The sequence below is a fragment of the Cyrtonyx montezumae genome, unplaced genomic scaffold (assembly GCF_038088225.1).
Source record: "Cyrtonyx montezumae isolate F1298 unplaced genomic scaffold, pur_monq_1.0 scaffold_17, whole genome shotgun sequence".
Lineage (NCBI taxonomy): Eukaryota > Metazoa > Chordata > Aves > Galliformes > Odontophoridae > Cyrtonyx > Cyrtonyx montezumae.
In genome coordinates, this window is record NW_027071903.1 from 16,223,403 (window position 1) to 16,238,374 (window position 14,972).

The 14,972-nt window shown below is 38.9% G+C and overlaps 1 protein-coding gene across 1 annotated transcript; it reads right to left on the minus strand.

Annotated features, from left to right (window-relative positions):
- Window positions 1–13,633, minus strand: LOC136046757 (dynein axonemal assembly factor 1-like). Its single transcript, XM_065733491.1, has 13 exons — window positions 13,479–13,633; window positions 13,171–13,387; window positions 12,719–12,868; window positions 12,086–12,221; window positions 10,565–10,656; window positions 9,524–9,745; window positions 8,669–8,835; window positions 8,269–8,390; window positions 7,522–7,736; window positions 5,324–5,424; window positions 2,738–2,806; window positions 708–1,068; window positions 1–384 (listed from the first exon to the last, which is right to left on the minus strand). The coding sequence occupies exons 2-13, from the start codon at window positions 13,301–13,303 to the stop codon at window positions 308–310; spliced, it is 1,845 nt and encodes a 614-aa protein (XP_065589563.1). The 5' UTR covers window positions 13,304–13,387; window positions 13,479–13,633; the 3' UTR covers window positions 1–307.
- Window positions 13,634–14,972: the final 1,339 nt, after the last annotated feature.

Here is a 14,972-nt window from a genome sequence, read left to right on the forward strand (position 1 = left end):
TTTAACCTTAACATACAAATGCCATGGCATTTATTAGTAGTACAGCTGGAAAGCTGCCCAAAAAGATGAGGGATTTCCAGCACCTTTGGAATGGGGAAATGAGGCACTCCTTACCTGCCCTGATAGTCATGTTTTAGAACCACATCAGCTCTGAATGAAACACTCAGTTGAAGGCAATGGGTTTTTATAATCAGTATTACGTCTGTTTTAATAAGCAGCCCTTTTGCTGAACTCTTTATCTTGAGAACAACTGTATGCAGTCAGCCAGGCACGATGCTCCAGATATGGTCTGTTCTATTGAAAGCAATCAATTTAATCCCCTCTTGCTGTCCATGTCATCATGGGGTTCAGCTAGCAACTGTACTTCTCCATCAGTACTGTTTCCTGTTAAAAGGCAAGTTAAAGGCAGGTGAAACTCACTGGTTATATCTAACACTGGAAATAGAAGTGCAGAGCCCAGTTTTTAAAAATCATTTAGATTAAACTCAGCAACGACTCCTGTGTGATAAAACAGAATGTTTTAATTTTAAATTGATTAGGATTCCTATGTAAAAAATAACAAGAGGTGATTGTTAAGTAATATGGTGGACTTGAAGTTTGTTTTAATTTTTTAAACTTTTTTTAACAAGAGCTAAACACATCCTTAAAGTTAGCATATATGTGCCACCCATTTTCCTCTGTGATTAATTGTATTGCTGTAATCTTACCAGGGCAAGCAGTGGTGACCTTACTGTCCCCTTCCCCTGGGCTGGGGTCATCTGGCTGATTGCAGGTCGATGACAATAGTAGGTTATCAGTAGGCTGGGTGATAATCTCCTGTATCAAGACTTTACAGGGGTCAGTGGTTTTGTCTTTTTCTGAATGAGAAGGCTCTGTAAAGAATTCTTTAATAAGGGGTCTAAAGCACTCCTTTTCTTGCTCTTTGTGGATCTTACGCACATTTGAAAAAATGGATATTTCAATGTCTCCTACTGAGTCCTCAGATGTGATTTTATTGTTTTCCTCTAATGCAGAATCACCATCGTTTGTTGTTTCAGAAATTATTTCAATCTTTGGGTGATATTCTTGCTGCAAAAGCAGAAAATATAATTGAAGATGTTATTGCGCTTGACGTAACAACAAAAATAGGTAAATATCTCTTGGATCCATACATGGATTACTAGTCTTGATGTGTTTTTGTCCCAAAATGTACAGAATATCTGCTTCACAGCCATAGCTCTGCTTTTTTGCAAACTGATCTTGGGTTAACTATGTCAGACATCAGCCACGAGCTGACCATAAACTACTAATCATTCATAAAAGAAAAAGATCATGCAGCAATTCAGCAATGTGTAGTGTCTAGAACTTCTTTCTTTACCAATTCATTGTTCCAAAATGAATATGTGCATTCTATTAAGAAGAAAACCCTCAGAGGATCCTAATTGACTAGAGCAGATGAGAATAGCATGGCCCTTTGATTTACACCATACTGGCTGGTACTGATCCAACCGGAACAGAAATTTCTTTTTCTATTAGACTGAATAAAAAAAAAGCAAACCCAAAAGCTCATACTTCAAGAGCAAGTCACTGACAAGGGCAAGAGGATTCATGGGCTTAGATCTATTATTTTGCCCTAATCACAACAATAACTTTGACACTTCCAATGCCCAGGAAATGACCTTAACTAAGAGGCTATGGGAATTCAAGGCTGGATTTCTGGTAAAGAATTTATTCTGAGGTGGAGGGTTTGGGCAGTAAAGCAGCAGGACCAAGACAGAGGTGTCTGCATTTCACCACTGTGAGCAACGCTTGCATGACTGACTTACACAATATACTGAACCTTGCCAGTTCTGCTTTTAAACTAGGACTTAACCAGACACTACCCAAACAGAGAGATCTGACATCTTTAACTGCATTTAAGAACCAAGCACCCGGGGGAGTATGAGAGGTGCAAACACATGCTTTATTAATCCTCTTTGTTCTCTGTTCTGTTTCTTCTCTTATCTTCTAATTGGAGGCTTTGTTGGCCAAGACATTTTGCAACATCGGCACAGCACGTGAACAGAAGAACAAATGAAACCCATGCCTTACACAAAATTTTACAAGTCCCTCCAACCAATTGCAGAACTGCATACTCTATCAGCCTATTTCCAGCATGGCAAGTATGAGCCACCACCAGCACAAGAATCAAAGCCGTGCTTTTCATCTTTATTGTTTTATTTTTCCTTTTTTGTTTCTGTCTATAGTCTTGCCTACCAGATTAGTCTGAACATGGCACAATGCTAATGAGGGCATGGACCAGGGGTGCTGGCACTGCATTGAGTCTCTCTAGTTTAACATGAAGCAAAAGAACTTTGACCTTTGTATTTTAAGTTGAAAGGTTTGCTTTTATTCAGCAGTAGGGCATCTGTACAACCTATTCAGTCCTTTGCAGCTTATTAGTACTAGTAAAGTGTATTTTATGAATAATCTTCATTAAAAAACTGTATAATGAGAAACTAATCTTATTTAACTGTCACATTACTTGAATTTAGGTTTTCATTCTCCAATTTTTACAATGCAAAAATAAAAATAAAAATAAAAATATATAATAAAGAGGATAATAAAGGATAAAGAAGATATGCCTGAACATCCATTTCAGTTTATAAGCACACTACTGATTACATCACTCAAAATAGCATTTCACAACTTAGATTACTTTCCTTATGCAAAACATTAGTGTGGCAAACTTCATCAGTGGGATTATTAAGGATCTTACCTTTTGAATAAAGCTGTCCTTCTCTGGAGGAAATTCATTTACAGCTATGTCTTCTAAATCAGGTAGTTCCTGAAGACAATCAAAAAGTTAGTGGGAAAAGTTAGCTCTAATGTAAAAAATATGACATTTTTATCTTCCTGAGAATATTTTTAATACAATGCTGTTCCAGGTAAAGGGGCACAACTGGAAAAACTGGACTGTCATGCTCTCCAAGATGACATCTTTCTCTGTTAATTGGAAACAGACAATTCATCTGTTTCCAGAAATAGTAAATGAGAAAGTGATAAACTTAATGTCAAGTGGCATGCTCTTTTCTACTGTTCTGTTTTACTATGAAAAATAAAAAGGAAAAAAGAAAAAAAGAGGAAGAAAAATGGATAGACAAGAAGACAGTAATAAGATTTTAAAAGGAAACGTGGTTTACATCTCTTGGCTGTCTCTTATCTATCAATAGACCTAGTCCTAACTCCAATTCATCTTTCTGGTAACAGCCAAAACAACATCTGGCTTTTTGAAACAGTTCATCAGTAAATTTTGTTAACCTGAATACAACTAATAAAACAGTGTTTTACTGTGAATGTCATGTGATTAAGGAAGTGGAACTGAAAACTGGCTGAGAAATGTTCTCCTGCGGACAGGATTAGTTCTTCCAGGTTTCCATTAGAAAACATTTTCTACATCACATGCCAGTTGCTAACAATGAAAGCAAAAAGAGAGGGTAGAAATACAAAATGTTCATAGATGTAGAATGTACTAAGTTCTTAGCAATTTCTCAGTGCAGCCTAATGCTGGTAAAAGCATCTCCTTTAGTAAGCTGTTTTAGAGCTGACTGGTTTTGTACAGCTATTTACTTGTCACGGCAGCATTGGGATCATCTGATCTGTGCAGACTTGTGTGTGAAGACTATTACAGAAATAAAACAAATGAAGCTTCTGTTTCCTGATTTGGCTGTGGCTAGTGTAGCATGTCCTGAGCTCACATGATTTTAAAATAAAATAATGAAAAATGTATGGATTAAGATTTGGAGGTGATTGCTTGTGAGTTTGGTGTCAGAAGGGAAACAGCTGTTAGTTCAAACACTGCCAAAGATTATGCATGAAAACCAGTTCATGCACGTTTGGCTTGTTCTCAACAGAGGGATATCAGATCCACTGCATTATAAATCCTCCCCCACCCTTCTCCCTTGTATTACTACTGAGACTGTCCACGGACTCCAGTATACGACTGAAGACTGCTTCAGAGATTCTAGTTTACAGCATCTTCACAGCCATCCCCACTATGTCAGTGCTAAATGTCTCTGGAAAATCTGCAATAGCGTAAGTATTGGAAGCTGCTGCCAGAAGCTCTTGACATTATTAGATATCGATTGTAGAACAGCATAGCAGAGAACACTGAAATGTGTGTTAGTATGTGGATTTTTTTTTGTTTGTTTTGTTTTTTCCTTCTGTAGAATTAGAATATTCCTACTTCTTATGTGTTGAAAGAAACTCCATGTAGGCATGCTGAAGCCTTTCTTTTATACTACATTACACAATGGTGCCATACAGCACCAAGAAATGAGCTTGTATTTCAGCCTTGCGGGATCTGCTTATGAAAATGATATTGTATATACTTGGAATTGCTGCCAGTTCTCTCCACTATCCTTGCTAAATCTATTATCAAAAACACCTGAATGGGAAGATGCAGCAATAAGCCCTCTACTGAAGCAATGAGTCGAGCCTTACAGTAATAGGATGGTTTTTTTTCCTGTGACTTTAAGAGCACAGAAGAGATATAACTGACTTTTCTAAAGCATTTCAGTAGGAATTTAGTTACCAATGTTGCTCAAGATATGTTAAGTGCTCTGGAAAATCATAAGCTCAAGATTTTGCTCTTGTGTCATAATCTGACACCGTCAGTTTAGCAGTAGGGTTGTAACTAGAATATAGCGAATAATACTTCTACTCAAACTGTGTTTTTCAGTGGTCACACTCATGTCCTCATGGCTAAATGTGATGTTTAAATGTTTGCATCATCAGATGAAAATCTTAGAAAACAGAAGAATGCATTAGAAATGCTAATCCCTTATTACCTACCTGAAAAATGCGTGCTCTACTTTTCTTGGAAATATGCTTCCAAGTTTTATTTTGAGAACCAATTATAATATCTAATATTGCTAGCTAACATTGACAATAACTGGGTGGCTCACTGTTCCTTGTGTTTTTGTTGGTTTTTTTTCCTGTGATTCTTTATCTTTTCAAATGAATATTTCATGGGAGTCTTCCTCATCAGGACACATTTATTCCCTGGATTCTTTCTACTGTGATTTCTCTTTTTCACATGAAAACCCTTGCTAACTCTCTCTACAGAGAAATCACAGATCTAGAAGCTCAACTTTGGGTGATCTATGGCCAAAGGATAAAAGAGACTTTGGTAATAGTGGTAAATTCTTTCCACTTTATTATTATTTTTCTTTGTTTTCCCCTACTTTTCCTAATAATGGGCCTTCCTTGGAAATCTGGCTGTATACATTATTTAGACAGAATGTTACATGAATTAATCTGGGAGTAGACAACAACCAAACCAAAATCTGAATCTAATACGTACACCAAGTTGAAGTTTCTCTGGTGTCTCATGTTCGATTTCAGCACATTCATCCAGTTCAGGAATCACAGCCCTTTCAGAAGCTCTCTTCTCCCTTGAAAGATCTAAGAAATAAAAATAGCTATTTGCAGAGAAATAACTGAATAAAAGACTTTGCATGTTGCAACAGTGAGCACTCTGGAAGCAAACAGCTGAACCCAGTGCTTCATCATAACCTTGGTCTCTTTTACATTTTATAAATATCTGTACTTTTCAATCAGGTATTATATATATTTATGTAAAAAAAATATTCTGTGTGTGAAGGCACAGAGCTGCCCCTGAGTGATGCCCAGCGTTTGCTGGGAAGAATACCACACAGTTTGTGGGAGCAAGGGAAGCCTGTAAGCTCTCCTAAATCTAGCACGTATGAGGTATATTCCATTTTTATGTATCAGAAGCTGCAGACTGGGCACTCAGAATAATTTTCTTTGTAGTGTTAAAATAATGATTTATCTAGAATTGCTTTCCAGCTCATTGATACAGAAATCTAATAGGATATTCTTAGCTATGAATCAGCTGTTTGGAATCACAGCAGAGGGGAGCTATACTGAGTCTGTTTGGTTTGATTCTCCACTGTGTACATTATCATCTATCTTCCTGTGAAAGTCTGAGCATTTGTAAGAATTTGATTCACATGCATGCTCTTGAAGTTCCAGTCAGTGTTATCTTCCCTGTCTGTTAGGGGTGTTATCACCATTATGAGCATCAAAACTTTCATTTCCAAATTTCTTTATCTTCTCTTGAGTTTCTTGCTGTTCTGATAGATTTGATATCTCTGATGTATTTCCATCATTGTTACCTGAATTTGCAGATGCTCCTATAGAAGAAATGAGTTCACTAGAACTGCTGAGTTAATCTGTTATTACTTATTCTAAATATCCAAACTGCTAATGTTCTTAATAGCATAGCCCAAAATATACATTAAAAGCTCCTAGTTTGCTTGAGCAGCTATTCACAAATCAGCAGTCTTCCTATCATTGGGGCACTCTTGTGGGCTTTCCCGTCTCAATTCCCCTGCATCTACAGTTCTCCAACAAAATCTCAGCGAGAGAGCACAATACAGTTAATAATTTTGCTATATTTATATTCAAATTTGAGAGGACTCACTACATTTAAATATATGCTTCTGTATTTTGATGGATCAGTATCAACTGCTGAAGGTGTCATTTTCTTTATGCGATCTACCAGCTTTTGAAAAACTCTGACTTGTTAGTCAACTGTGTCAGACTTCAGCGCCTGTAAAATGCCAGAATGTATCACACAAATATTTCTCTACACTGTAGTATCCCTTATCACTTGGCTTCAGTCTTGTTTATCCTGAAACATGCATAGTGTCCTTGAAAAGGTTAGGCTGCGGATTATCCGTGGTCATAAATTTATTCTTGAGTAATGTGACAGGAAAACTAGTGGCACAGAAAAGAGCAGTAAGTGAAACCTTAACTAATTAAATACCTTCCTCAAATTACCTGTGTTACCACTGCAGTGGATAGGTTCTAGGTTCACACACTTACTGTTAATGAAAGTAATATTACAGGGGTATCTGGACATGGACTTGTGGTCGATGCAGGGATGTGCTGGAGCACAGGTGCCTCAATCCAGCTCCATTCTGCATCTGAAGGAACTGGGGCTGTTTGGTCTGGGTAAGAGAAGGCTGAGGGGAGACCTTATTGATCTCTTCAAATATCTGAAAGGTAACAGCAGTCAGAGCAGGGTTGGTCTCTTCTCAATGGTGACAGGACAAAGGGAAATGGCCTCAAGTTGAGCCAGGGGAGGTTCAGGTTGGATATCAGGAAAGACTTCTTTACAGAAGGGGTTGTTAAGCACTGGACTAGGCTCCCCAGGGAAGTGGTTGAGTCACCATCTCTGAATGTGTTTAAAATCCATTTGAATGTGGTGCTCAGGGACATGATTTAGTGGAGGTTTGTTAGTTAGGGTGGTATGGTTAGTTTGTGGTTAGACTTGATGATCTTGCAGGTCTTTTACAACCTGAGCAATTCTATGATTCCATGATCTTGGTGAAATACAGTGTTTGGATTGCTACTTGCCTCCACTCATGAATACTTAGGGCAACCACTACGGCCCTGACTAGCACCTGCTTCCTCTGGCGTAGAGCACAACAGCTGGAAAAGCTGTGACAAACATCTGAAATATTAATCACAAACCTTCTATGCTGTCTTTTGCACCTTCACTTCCATGTTTTGTACCTGCATCTCTTTCTTCTGAATACTTCAGTGTTTTCTTTTCCTCTGCTTTTTGCCTGATTGCTGCTAAAGCATCAATGCTATCTTGGATTTTTTTTCGCTCTTTAGTTTCCCATTTTTCCCTTTCTGCCTTCTCAGCTTCAAGCCCTCCAACAGCCCAGGCTTCTGCACAGGCTCTATGGAAAAGAAAATAGCTCACTGTAATACAGCCAAAAAACTCATCGCTCTGACAGAAGAAAAATCTAAAATAGTTTGTAACAGCAATAGGTATCTTTAACAGAGAAAAGGAAGACAGCAATGGCAATCCCTTATGAAACAGGGTATCTTCTCTTGCAAGTTGAACAGCAACAAAAGAAACAAAATTCTCTAAGCACCACTGATTACAACACCAGAGATCAATCAGGAGTGGTGATCATGGCTCTGATTTTCCAGACACCTGCTCAGTTTCTGTTGAAATTAGGATTCCATTCTGCAGTCTGCATACTTTTTGTAGAGCAATTCTGTTCAATAATTAGTTATCCTTTTTTTTTTAGTTTTATTTTTGTTTTAAGGTATGTAGATCTCTGTAGTATAATTCTATTGTAATGAAAGTTACCTGCTCTCAATAAATTAAAACAGTCTTCCTTTCCTTCCATTTATAAAAAAAAAATAGTCAAAGATCATTGCAAAGCTTTACTGCTGTGCAAAGAAGATACCTATGTTTCTTACCTATCCTTTGGGAATACTGGTCTGTCATCCAGATACATTAGCTGTTTCAGTCGAACAGTAAGTGTTTTTCTATAATTAGTGATTTTCTTAATCACTTGATTTCCCATTAAATTCAGCACATGCTGGAGAAACAGGAAAATAATTTTTAAAGTTGAGCTGCAAACGATGTAGCAATCTAAGAAACAAAACCTATACAACCTGGATGCACAGTCTCTCCCTTTCAAAAGCAAATGGTGAATAAAACATCTTAGTCATTGTAGATAATCTACAAAAATGGCTAATAACGTTTAATAACAATTAATTTAGACGAAGACCAATGACACACTGGACTACCTGACAAAACAACCTCATGAGATTCACTCATATAATTAATCCATACCCTCAGCTGTATTCAGCTTACCAAATTAGGCATTGACTCCAGAATAATCACAATATTTGGATCACTTAAGTTGTTGTGGGAAAGATCGAGAACAGAAATACTTGGGCATTCTTGCAAGTGTTGTATGTCTTCCACTGTTTCTAACTTATTGTGAGCAATCTGCAGACTGTTCAGGACTTTTAGACAAGCTGTCAGACAAAAAGAACACAATGACAGGAAGGGTAAGAGTCACTGCTTCACAGAAGATTTTCTGGAGCAAGTAGAATTATAGCATCACTATACTGAAATGTGGGTAGCTTTTTCCTGAGTTTGCTGTTCTGCTTATACGTATCTTTTGGCTATGCCTCCAAAGGTGCTTTCTTCCCCACAAGAAGAATAGTTATTTATTTTAACACAGGCTGGTTGTTCTTCATGTTTCAAACTAGTCAGTTACACAAAAACAAATGCTTCTATTTTAGATTACTCTTAATATACATAAAACAAAGTGTGTCCTTTAACAGACACAAAAAATCTGGTATCACATCTGCAACGCCAAAGCACATTGTAACTGTATAGCAAATGGTAAAACACAGCTTGACAGCCTGTCTGCAAAACAGAGCACTGAGATGGTATTAAGAAGTGAAGAAATACTACACTGTTCTGTGCCTTTGTAATTACGTAGTTATTATGTTTTCTGTTTTCTCATATATTTCAACTGCAGAACTATTAAACTAAAACACATAGGTTTGACTCTTTGATAGCAGCCTTGTGAGCTTTGGTATTGGACACTGTGCAACACTTTAATATAAAGAGTAATAATTTAAAAACGAAACCGCTCTCAAATCTTATGCATGTGGGCTTCTTTAACTTAAAACATCTTTCACCAACAGTCCTTACAGAGATTCTCAATGGTCTTGACATAGTTGTTACTCAGATTGAGGGAATTCAGCTTTTGTAAAGATTCCAGGTTTTCAATTCTGTTAATTAAATTGAGCTGCAAGTAGAGGCAGCGCAACTCTGTCAGAGCCTCCAAATTCTCAATTTTTGTTAAGCCATTGCATTCCAGCCATAAACACCTCAATCCAGTATACTCTTCAAGATTCTCCAGGCGGACAAATCCTGCAGAAAAAAAAAAAGATGTTTCAAAGTTAAAATGCATTGGCTAAAATTAAGTAATTCAAAGCGTAAATTTCATTAAGTCAGTGCTGCTGATACAGCCTGTGAGAATACTTGCATTAAAACTGATGGTAAGACTTCTAGGAATCCAATTAGCACATTGAAGGGAGAAAAATGTACCTATGAGGTACCTATTCTGGTCTATATCTTGTGGAGCCCTTTAGATTCTCAAACACTAACAAAATAGCAAACATAAAGCCAAATGCTGAAGGTAAGTTTAGCATGTTGTGTTTATTTAAAACAATTCTTACACAATTCTGAATAACCATACAAAAAACTGCACAGATATGAGAAAAGGATGTTCTAGCAACCTTTTTTCTTTCAGAAGTATCTGAGAACATGCAGCACATGTTTACTGTTGTTTTCTCAGTACAAAAGTCCCAAAATTTGATAAACAACTTTTTTAGACAAACACATTTAAAAATAATACATATATGTATATACTTTTCCCTGAATACAAATTATGTCAGCGTTTTAAGACATCATTTCTCAGAGGCTGTTGTTTTCTAAAAATCAGCCTCATGATTCCCACTGAACTTTTGAATTAGTCTACAAAATGAATTACGTTTATAATCAGTTCACTTTTTTACCTTCATATTTGCTCATTTTGTTTCACAATTACATTATTATATCAAATTAAATTATGTTTCTCATTTAGAAGAATGTTTAAATACCTACTTTACTTCAGTGAGCCATAAGCCGGATTCCCAGTGAGAATACTGTTTAGAATGATAGCTCTATAGAATCTTATCCACAGCTTACCTTTATAATGTAAGTAAAGTGTATCATTTAAGGATGGAGTCAAGTATAATTTGTGCTGTTTACAAATGTCTTGCAGAATCTTTTTTGTCATTCTAAAACAGGAAGCAGAAACAAAGTACTTTAGTGCACGTGCTGCAGTCTTTTTTTTAAAACAAATTTCAATGCAAAATACAGTCCTTTATGCAAGAGAAATAGCTACGTCTTAGAAGACTATACTCCTCGAAGTGAGCAAGCTGAAGACTTTTAAGAGCTGCTTTCCATTCCTACCTGTCTGAAGTGTGTTACCAGGCCCTTCCTACTTCTGCTATAAAAAGAGAAAGTAGGTAGGGAATTAGGGAGTTCATCTTTTTGAAAATGAGCAGCATGATTTTTCGTATACTCTGGTTATTTCTTCTCTCATTCTTTCCTTCATTTATTGCTGCTTTGGTGCAGGGTCTTTGCTGGCATAGTCAATAAGCAACATCTAGGACCCTGAGTCACAATTTCAGGTTGATAACTACTGGTTTTCTAGTCTAACATTTTAATGAAAGACTGGCAGTCAAGAAAGTTTTTGTACACTACTTTAATTGGCTAGGAATGCCAGAGCAGAAAATGAGTAGCATCACTTAAATGGTAATTACTTAATACTCAGTTTCACTTCTGAGAGGATTTATGCAAATGAGAACCCAGAAAAGAAAACCAAGGGAAGGGAATTTTTCTTTTAGATACAGTCGTTTATCATACTGTAAACTTCAATAATGCCAAGGAACAAAACTCTAATGCAAGTCAACTGGCTAGTCCTTGGGGCAATATAGAAGATGATTGTCAGTCTCTTACTGCTCTATAGGCCAAACATGGCTGAAATATATCTCTGAAGGAATGAAGGATTTATAAACGTTTACCAAAATCTCTAAAACATGCGTGTCCAGGTATGTTTCTATACACTATGTACATGTACTGTATTATGCTGATTTTCATTGTGCTTTTAGAGTAGCATTTAATCAAATTATCAGCATCCTTAGGCAATTTACACAACCATAAAACATGTTCCATAAGAATACTAATTATCACGTGCAGTAGATGCACTCTGACATTGCTCTTCACAAGAATTTAATTTTTATGTGTACTGGCCTGATAGCCTGGGATAACCTATGCTCTGGTAACTTGGAGAGTCGGTCCCTTCACATACCTCTGCCAAAAATTGTCATGACAACTGTAATATTTACATTGAGATGAATTAATACTATGGATCCTTTGCATTCATACTGAGAATTGGTCAAATCTGCTCCCACAAGAGTTTGCACTCGTTTGTCCAAATCCATTAAATAGACTACATCATACATTCAAAGGGCAGTTTGCTAAATAAAAAAGAAATACCTATGCTGGAAACATCAAAAATTCCTGAGTTACTGATTAATCTGAAGTTCATCTTCAAAATCATTCTCCAGAGCTAGGGTTAACATGTAGAAAGTGAATATGTGAAACTCCTACTGATTTCAATGATGCCAAGGTTTAAATAAAAACTATCAATAAATGTTTTACCTTACACAGCACCCCTTTTCTTCTGTCTTTTGACTGAATGAGCTCGTTACTGACTTGTGATCACCAACCGATTTTTGCTCATTCCATTGATCTGTCCTGGACATACAGTTGATGGCTTTCTCTTCACTTTTAACATCTTGTAAGAAAACAAGTTGTAGTTCAGTATGGGTGGAGGAATATATGTGTCACATTTCCAACTACTTCAGAGAAATACTGAAAAGCACTTGAACGTGAATTTCAAGAAAAGCTCTGTTCTAACAGAACAGTTCTAACAAAGCTCTGTTCTAACATTTTTGCAGATCTTTTTAGTTGAAATAATTTAACTTTCTATAGAAGGCAGAACACAAAAATAACTAGTAACAAAACAAACTGCTGAAATATTGCAATTACATATGAAAGTTTGGCAGAACACACTAGTCTTAGGTATTATAATAATGTACAGCGATAATACAGTACTGGCACCAATGTTTTTATTATCTTGGACATCTACTGTATATTACATGTAATGAGCAACACTTAAAGAGTTTAACAAGATTTCTAAAGACTACATGCTAAGACTACTTAAACGTGTGAAGATAATGGAGTATCTAAGTCAACACAAAAACTATTTGTCTTGCACTTCCACAAATTTACCTTTCTGCATTTTTTGGAGGGTGGCTCCAACATAGCCAATGCTATAGTCATTCGAACTACCTTTACACTGCCTCTGGGTAATTGCATTTTTAATAGTTTTCACTTCAGATTCTTGATCAGAACCTACTAGTTTTGCTTCTAGTTCTGGCACTTAAGAAAGAGTCAGTGTAAACAAGATGATTGTACCAGGTCATTTAAATATGATCGTAATTAGTAGGAGATTAGACTGGATGTATGACTTCAATACAAAACATGTACTTCCAGAAAAAGAAAACTAAAGAAACAAGAAATGGTAGGAGGGAAGGGAAGGGCTGGTTGTAAGCCTCAGTAACAGCAAGATTTTCAGTAAATTCAGCGGGAGAAAGGTATAAATTCAACAACAGCCCTTATTTTTCAGTTGCAGGGACGCAGTTCAGTAACTCTTCCCCACACCCCCCAGCAGGACAGCTCACCCCGGCTGACAGGACTGTCTTCACTCTGTGCGTGGGCAGCTTCGTTTCCAGAGTTGCTCAGAGTTTCTCCCAACACCTCTGGTGCAATGTCTGCTCCTCCTCCTCTATCCAATTCTCTGCTGTGCGATTGCATTGTGAGATACAACACTTAGAAGAACCGCGTCAGGTCGGGGCGTGGCTTACAGCCAGACACCACGTCCGAAAGCCTTACAAAGACCTGTCAGAGACAAAGGAGACCGGAATGCGGGAATTATGAAGCGTGGGGCTGCTCCCTGGGGAGCACCCTGCCGATGTGGCCCACAGCAGACCTCGCTCAGCACAGAGCAGCGCTGCTCAGTGAGAAGGCCGTGGAGCTGAGCGAGGTGTTCCCGTCAGTGCCGGCGGCCGCGACGCTGCCCCAGCACAGCCCCACGCGGTGCCGGCCCGCAGCCCCTCGGACAGCCCTTCCGCGGAAGCCCGCATTCCCTGTACCTGCACCCGCAGATCGGCCTGGGCCGGAGCTGGGACAGGCCGGAGCTGGGACAGCCCGGGCAGACCCGAGCTCGTCGCTCCCGCCCCAACGGCCGCTACTGCCATGGCAACGCCGTGCGCGCCCATAAGGCCCCGCGGCCGCTGCCGGCGCTCTGGGGACGGCGTTGTTGTGCCGAGGCGGGGGATCAGTGCCGTAGTGAGGTAGGGCTGCGGCCGGGCCGAACTGCGGGCTGGAACGAATAAAACAGCGTATTTGCGTGGTTTCTTACCGTCACGGAATGGCTTATCTCGGAGGAGATCTTAAAGCTCTTTCAGTTCCCGCCCCCTGCCGTGGGCCGGGTGCCACCCCCCAGCTCAGGCTGCCCAGGGGCCCATCCGTGGCCTTGGGCTCCTCCACAGCTTCACCGGGCAGAAGTGCCAGGGCCTTCCTGCCCACTGAGTGAAGAATTTCCTTCTCACGTCTAATCTAAATCTCCAGTCTTTTAAAGCCATTCCCCTTTGTCCTATCACTATTTGTCCATATGGAAATTTGGTCTCCCTCCTGCTTATAAGCCCCCCTCAAGTGCTGGAAAGTCTCACCAAAGCTTTTTTTCTCTCCAGGCTGAACGAGCCCAGTGCTCTCAACTTGTCTTCACAGGAGAGATGCTCCAGCCTTCTAATCCAGCCTGCTCCAACAGCTCCATATCCCTCCTGTACTGGGATTCCCAGGCATGGGTGTATGGTAGTCCAGATGAGGCCTCACAAGGACAGAGTAGAAGGGCACAATCCCCTCCCTTGCCCTGCTGTCACCCCTCTGTTGATGCAGCCCAGAATGCTGTTGGCTTTAAAGGCTGCAAGCACACACTGCTGGCTCATGTCCTGTCTTTCATGTACTGGGATCCCCACATGCATTTCAGCAGAGCTGTTCTCAATGAGTTCTTCTCCTAGTCTGTAGACATACCTGGCATTGCCTCAGTCCAAGTGCAACACCTTGCAATTGGCCTTGCTGAACCTCATTAGTTTCTTGTGTGCCCCCTTTCTGTGCCCGTTCAAGCCCTCTGGACAGTACTGCTTCCTTCTATAGTGTCAGCTGTACTGCTCTTATTGGTGTCATTTGCAAACTTGCTGATGATGCACTTGATAGAATCAAATTCATCTTACTCTGTATCTGTATTTTGATTGTTGTTCACGTTCTTCATGGAAGCCTTGTCATATTTTTACATCTAGAGGATTTAATGTATTTTTTCTAATTATCAAGGGATTATGCAATTTATTTTTTTTTCTTCTAGAAAGTTCTGCAGACTGATTCATGGAGTTGTTCCACTTCTGTTATTCTTAATGTTGCATCATCC

Bases quoted from the DNA above. Each gene is read 5' to 3' on its own strand.
- LOC136046757 (XM_065733491.1), bottom strand. From the start codon at position 13,303: ATGCAATCGCACAGCAGAGAATTGGATAGAGGAGGAGGAGCAGACATT. The intron at 12,869-13,170 runs GTGAGCTGTCCT...CTCTTTCTTAAG, and splicing joins AGACAGTCCTGTCAGCCGGG to TGCCAGAACTAGAAGCAAAA. The intron at 7,737-8,268 runs GTAAGAAACATA...TCTTTTCCATAG, and splicing joins CCAGTATTCCCAAAGGATAG to AGCCTGTGCAGAAGCCTGGG.